Source organism: Terrapene carolina, unplaced genomic scaffold (assembly GCF_002925995.2).
Source record: "Terrapene carolina triunguis isolate 2854851 unplaced genomic scaffold, T_m_triunguis-2.0 Scaffold569, whole genome shotgun sequence".
NCBI classification, from domain to species: Eukaryota; Metazoa; Chordata; order Testudines; family Emydidae; genus Terrapene; species Terrapene triunguis.
Window position 1 is genome coordinate 521,540 of NW_020664920.1, and position 6,600 is coordinate 528,139.

At 61.5% G+C, this 6,600-nt stretch overlaps 1 protein-coding gene across 1 annotated transcript in view; it reads right to left on the reverse strand.

Annotated features, from left to right (window-relative positions):
• The window catches only part of IFT172 (intraflagellar transport 172), a 107,571-nt gene that overhangs the window by 26,386 nt on the left and 74,585 nt on the right, over positions 1-6,600 (reverse strand). Inside the window, exons 23-33 of the mRNA XM_026659084.2 lie at positions 5,999-6,143; positions 5,833-5,922; positions 5,143-5,240; positions 3,130-3,265; positions 2,927-3,043; positions 2,482-2,624; positions 1,859-1,952; positions 1,580-1,644; positions 1,241-1,421; positions 673-782; positions 266-395 (exon numbers count right to left, since the gene is read on the reverse strand). Coding sequence (XP_026514869.1) covers positions 266-395; positions 673-782; positions 1,241-1,421; positions 1,580-1,644; positions 1,859-1,952; positions 2,482-2,624; positions 2,927-3,043; positions 3,130-3,265; positions 5,143-5,240; positions 5,833-5,922; positions 5,999-6,143 — 1,309 coding nt within the window. The remainder of the gene's footprint in view (positions 1-265; positions 396-672; positions 783-1,240; positions 1,422-1,579; positions 1,645-1,858; positions 1,953-2,481; positions 2,625-2,926; positions 3,044-3,129; positions 3,266-5,142; positions 5,241-5,832; positions 5,923-5,998; positions 6,144-6,600) is intronic.

Here is a 6,600-nt window from a genome sequence, read left to right on the forward strand (position 1 = left end):
GAGGGGCCTGTTGGGGAGAGCTGGGCCCCGACCCTGAGATTGCGGGGAGGGGCCCCATCGCGGACAATCCAACCCTGGCCCTGGCGGTTGTTTGCGGCACAGCCATCAATGGGTCACTGGTGCCCAGCTCATCTCTCGGGTCTCAGTCAGCCTGAAGCTCCCAGAGACGTGTGGGGGTTGGGCATGGTGTCTCTTTGGGGTGGGGGAACCAGTGTATGGTGGGGCCCCTGGGGTACCAGAGGAGGGGCGGGGGCTCAGGACTTACCTTCAGCCAGCACTTCTCCACCAGCAGGCTGTTACTGGGATCCTGTACCTTCAGGTAGCAGTCCACAGCCCTGGCGTATTCCCCAGCCTGCTCCCACTGCCGGGCCTGCTCCAGCATGCCCTCCACGCCTCTGCCAGGACCAACACAGGAGGTGAGCCCGTGCTGGGCACGGGGAGATGGTGCAGGGATCCTGGCAGGGCCAGGCCCGGGCATGAGCCCTGCACACAGGGAGAGGCAGGTGCAGGGATGGAGAGAGGTTCGGCTGGTGCTGTCTCCTGCCCCCGCCCAGTAATCAGGGAGGCAGCATGCAACGGGCTCTGGGGCCCCGCTGCAGGGAACTCAGCCAAGCACTGGACGTCCCTGCACCAGCTCAGCCCAGCGCCCCCAGGTGAACAGCCTTGGCCTACCTGGTCCCTTTCTTGGCAGTCTCCTTGTCGTACTCCTCCTGCAGCACCTCCAGCCGGCTGGGGACGTACTCCTTACAGGTCCGCAGGGCGTCGCTCCACATGCCGGCCTCCTGCACCAAACACACCAGGGCCAGAGTGGGGAGGGTCTTTGCTCAGCCTACTGGGCTCCCAGCACCCCAGGGCTGATCCAGCCCCGCCCCAGGGCCCCTGATCCAGCCCCTCACCCCCTCACTGCTACTACCATGGAGGGGACACCACAGCCCCTCCTGAACCCCCCCACCCCCTCACAGCTACACCTGGGGAGGGACAGGGGAGGTGGGGGTGATGATGGCGGGTTCCCCGCTCAGACACTGAGCTCTCGGGGGGGATCATGGGGGGGTTCCCTACCCAGACACTGAGCTCTCGGGGGGGATCATGGTGGGGTTCCCTACCCAGACACTGAGCTCTCGGGGGGATCATGGGGGGGTTCCCCGCCCAGACACTGAGCTCTCGGGGGGATGACGGGGGGTTCCCTGCCCAGACACTGAGCTCTGTGGGGTGAAGAGACATCGCCACTGGCCGCACCCACCTTGTAATATTTCACGGCCAGCTCTGGCCGCTGGGCCCGCAGGAGGAAGGCCTCTGCTTTCTGGAATTCCTTCTGCTCAAAGGCGAAGCGAGCCTGTCCCACGAGCACGTCGGCCACGCTGTCCGGGTCGTGGGCCTCAGCCACGCGCTGGGCAGCGTCCCAGTTCTGGTTGTGGACAAACCTGGGGAGCCAAGGAGACATGCCAGCCTGGGTCCAGCACATTGGGGTGGGGGAGGGAGCATGAGATCGACTGGAGAGAAGAGCTGTCAGGCTGGGGTCAGGCACGGGAGCAAGGCCCCCTGGCCTGGAACCTGGATTCAGTAAGCAGGGGGCACTCACATTAGCACCGCTTCCTTGGGCTTCCCAGCTTTAATGAACTCAGCCTCGGCCTCTTCGAACTTGCCCTAGGACAGAGGAGAGCAATCTGCTTAGGCACCGTGGCCTCCCGCTCCTCACCCCGGCCAGGAGGGGCAAGGGCTTCACAGAGCCGGCTTACACGCTCCGGGCCTCCAGGCTGCAGCCACGCCACTTCCCTGGGGAGGCGGAAGAACCTGCCTGGTGCAGGCCCCCGGGTGAGCGCTCTGCAGTCTGGGCACAGTGCAGGGCGTGGGGTCGTACCTCATCCTCCAGGAACATGGCGTACTTCAAGTGGATCTCAGGTGTCTTCTGCTTCAGCGAGAGCCGGGCCAGTTCGAACGCAAAGTCAAAGACGCTGTGACGAGAGGAAAGGGATGGGGGTGAGCCGAGCTAGGTCCTGGATGTGCCCCATGTGGAGCGGACGGGTGGGGGAGGGCTGGTGCTGGCAGGCAGAACCCAAGGCGAGGTGGGAGGCTTGTGAGGGGAGAGCTGAGGCTGGGACCCCGCACAGGAGATGGCTGTGGTGACTGATGGTTCAGGCAGTGAGAGAGGACAGGGCAGGTGCTGATGCTGTGACAGGAGGCTGCCCCGGTGGGTGGCAGCTTGTGGTGCTGCTGGTGACTTGGCCCCTGACCCCCACCCCTGCAGGTGGAAGCTCTGCAAAGCCTCACCTCCCTCAAGCCAAGATGGGAAAAGCTCCTTCCCAGCCCCCCAGGGATGGGAGGTGGGCAGCGGTCCACACATCAGCTCCTCCTCGGTCCCTGTGGGATGCAGATGGAGCCTCCATCCCGGGGCCTGTAGCTGCTGTGAGTGAAGGACATTCCCCAGGCTGGGCTTTGCTCTCCCTGTGCCAGGAGGTGAGCTCCTAGCCTCAGGACACTCACCCATTATCTGCTGCATGGTCGATAGCCATTTCCAGAAGCCCAAACTTATTGAGGAGTTTCACGGCAGCTTCCCCTCCGAGGCTCTTTGCCCACAGATAGGCCACATGCTTGTAGGAATTCGCCCCCCCGTGGGCCTTGGCTACCTGTCCAAAGCAAACAGAGCTGAGTCTCCCAGGGGGCTCCTTGCTGGACCAAGTCCGTCCCCAACTCAGACCCTTCCCCAAGTTACAGCCTCTCGGCCCAGTGAGGAGGAGGCAAGGACCTGCAGGGGACAGAGTGCAGAGACCTCCCTTCCTCCTCAGCATTGCTCACCCAAGAGGGCAGCAGATGTGGATCCCAGCATGCAATGCTCCATCCTGACCCAAGCACTAGGCACTGCGGCTAGACACATACGGGGACCTGCTAGTGCCATGCCCTGTCCTCTCTGTTAAAGAGCTGCTGTTACCCTGTACGCTTCCTCCCACATGTCATTCACTCTGTACATGTTCACTGTGACCTTCCAGTCCTTGGCTTCCAGGTAGTGGTACTCAGCCTCCTGCCAGCGGCCCTCAGTCGCCAGCTCCTGTGACAGGAGACGGTGTGTTAGCGAGTGTCCCGAGCCCTCCCCGCTGGGATGACAGATCCTTGCCCGCACCCTGAGAGCTTTACCTTCCCCAGATGCAGGTGTGTGTCACTCAGCAAGTCCTTGTGGTACTTTGCTACCAGGCGAATCATCTCATCATACATCTTACACTTTTTATACATGGTGATAGCCAGATCAGGTTCCTCCACCGTGATGTACAGCCTGAGAACACAAGCATGGAAATACTGAGACTGCTGCTGGGCCAGGCCCAGGACACAGGCACAGCAGGCGCAGACTCTGCCACTGGGCCAGGCCCAGGACACAGGCGCGGCAGACGTAGACTCTGTTGTTGGGCCAGTCTCAGGACACAGGCACAGCAGGCGCAGACTCTGTTGCTGGGCCAGGCGCATGCCACAGGCGCGGCAGGCGCTCACTGTCACAGGGTCAGGCCCAGGACACAGGTGCGGCAGGCGCAGACTCTGCCACTGGGCCAGGCCCAAGAACCCATCTGCTCCCAGGCCAGCTGGAGCAGAGCATGGGCTGAATACTCACCAGTCAGGAAATGGTGCACGGCATGTCGTGTTGATGAAAGGTGTGGGACTGAGTGCTGTGGAGATGGACGGCACCATGTAACCTACCCACACGGGGGATGTCCCTACCACTCTGCCTCAGCTCTCCCCTGCAGGGACCCTCCTGGGCTCTGGGGCCCAGTCATGCCTTGGCCTCCCTGCTGAGGCTGCCAGCAGCCCCAGGGGTTGATGACGGCTTGGTGATGTGGACCCCAGCTCACTTCGTTTAGACCACTAAAAAGCTTATGTCACTGCTACCCTGGGATCGATTGGACCTGGTGATTTACATGGGAATGGCCCAGTATCCCATTCCCTACCACCCCCTCAGCAGTCCTGTGCGGGGGCTGACCAGAGCCAGTGCCCATAGAGGAGAAAGGCCTTGTATGGCATTCCCAATCCCCCAGCCAGTCAGTCCACTCAAGCTGGGATAAGATAGGAGCTGGCACTCACTGGAGGGAAAAGGCCCCGATCACCCTCCTGAGCCAGCCACTGGATCTGGTCCAGCTCCGCTCTGCCATGTGCAAACAGATGCTCCACCCCTAGGAATCCTGCCTGGCGTCTCAGCTGGAGGCTGCCAGTGGCTTGGCGCTGCCCTGCAGAATTCCCCACTGGGTCGGTGAACTTCTGGCCTGTCAGGCTCCCCCTGCTCGTTTCTTAGAACAGAAATCTCAGTCCCAGTTCCTCTCCTTTTGCGGGAGGGCTGCGTGGATGGTGGGAGAGCAGGCGCCAGAGATCAAACCCCACACTCGCTGAGGGGAGAGCTTTAGCTAGAACAAGCACTTGGGAGAGAAGAGCCAGTGTCCCTTCAGAAGGGCTGAGAAAGGTCTCGTCATTCTCTGCTCCTCCAAGGAGCCCTCCTCAGAACCAGGGGAAAGAAGGTGGGGCATTCCTCACTGGTCCCAGAGCGGGAAAGGAGACTTGTTTTGCGGGAAAACCCAGAAAAACCCCACTGGCTGCTGCAGTTAAGAAAAATGGAAGAGAGAAATCTGGAAAAGTAACTGCAGCGCTGGGGCCCATGGCAAGGCCAGTGCATTCTGCCCCCGCACAGGGACCAGTCCCTTCTCCTTGCCCCGGGGAGACATGCTGCATGGCCTCCTAGGGCCCCCCCAGAAACAGTGGGGCTCAGAGCCGGCAGGGAATGGTTACAGGTGGCACACAGGGGAACACCCAGCCCAAAGTCTGTAATGGGAGCACACGGCTGGGGAGAAGTTAGGACAGGGCAGCCTGGCAGGGTTGCCTGGGGCTACAGAGGCATGTGAGATGGCTCAAGGGCCACATGGCTGAGCAGTGACATGTGACCTGCAAGGGGTTTCTCTTCCCCACCCTCAGCCTGGAACTCCCCTCCAGTCCCAGGAAAGCGCCTTTGTCCTCCCAGCATAAACCAACCTCACAGCAAGACTCCTAGGGCACATTCTTGGCAGCTTGGCTGGGGACTGGACTCTGGAGAGACTCAGCCCTGCCCTGCTCCAAGTCCCCCGGGCCGCTACCGAGGCCTAGCCCCCCACCCATGGTGTCCAGGCAGACACTCACCGCTCTGCTTCTTTGTATTTGCCCTGCTTCTCCATCTCTTGAGCCTGGGTGATGTAGAGCACGGACACATCTTCCTGCCTCATGCACTTGGTCGCCAGCTGCAGGGAGACACGAAACAGGTTCCAGCCCCCTACTCAGCAACCGCAGCGCAAAGGGGATAATGAGAATTTGGGGAGAGACTCCCAATCCCCTCACAGATCTGCTCCGGCTCCCTGCTGAGCTAGCCAGGCAGGCCATGGCATACAAACCCAGCCATTCCCCCCGGGAATACCAGCTGGGTGTGTGCTGGGCTCAGCTCTGAAGCCCTAGGCACTGATTCCAGGCACTCACTGAGCACGGCTCTGGGGACAGACACTGACTCCTTTCCCCCTGGGATGCAGATGCTGCATCCACAGCAGACTGTGGGTGCTTGGCCATGCAGCTCAGAGAGAGCAGGGCTGAGCCCGGGGGGTGCCCAGTCCTTGAGAGAAGTGCTGTTATTCAGGCCAGAGCCGGAAGTGGAGGGAGACACAGACAGGGCACAGGGAGCAGAGGCCTACCCCGTTCTGTGGCTGGGAGCTCGCAGCGACCCTTTGGGAACCGAGCACTGCCTGAAGGCTGCTGAGCCCAGGGCACCAGGAGACATTTACTGCTTTGGAAGGTGGGGAGCAGGGCCCGAGAGACTCAGCCGCTCTTAGCCTCTATCCCTACCTTGTGTGCCTGCTCCCAGAGCCCCGCCTGCGTGTACATGTCAATCGCATCCTTGGGCCGATCTCCTTTGATGTACAGCTCCTCTGCAATCTGTGGGGAAGAGGACAGCAGGTGAGCCGTCTCTGGCCGCTGTGGGGCTGGGAGATGCTGGGAGCCGGCGTCTCACCTGGTACTCCTGCAAGGCTGCGTAGTGCTGGGCGATCCTGGGGTAGTACTTGACTGCTACCCTTTCCTCTTGTGAATCCAGGATGTAAATGGCCTTCTTCCACTGCCGGGCCCCCAGGGCTGCCTCAATGGCCTTGACGGAGCACCTAGTGCCGGAAGGGGCAGAGATGCTTAGCAGGCCAGGGAGATCAGATCCGGCTGACCTCTGCTCACCCTAGGGACAGGCAGCGAGACTGGGAACTGGGTGAGGAGACAGTGAAGCAGCCTCCCTGCTCGGGTCACCTGCATGCGTGTCTGCACAGGGCAGAGGGCACAGGGGAGCACGGAGGGTCAGGGAGAACAGTTGGCAAGGAGGGGAAGGTGTCACCAGGCCTGGCACGTGGAGGAGAGAAAGTCCACCAGCACCACCAGCACCTTAGAGAAACGGCCTAGACCAGGCTCTGGGCACCTCCCGCAGATCACGAGGGAAGGGCTGTTTAGGCTCCGAGCCTAGACTCCAGTTTCCCCATCATAAAACCACCATACACTGTGGCACAAGAGGGTACAATCAGCGTCCCAAGCTGGGAGAACAGAGGGCTCTGGGCACCGGCAGAGCTGGGTGTG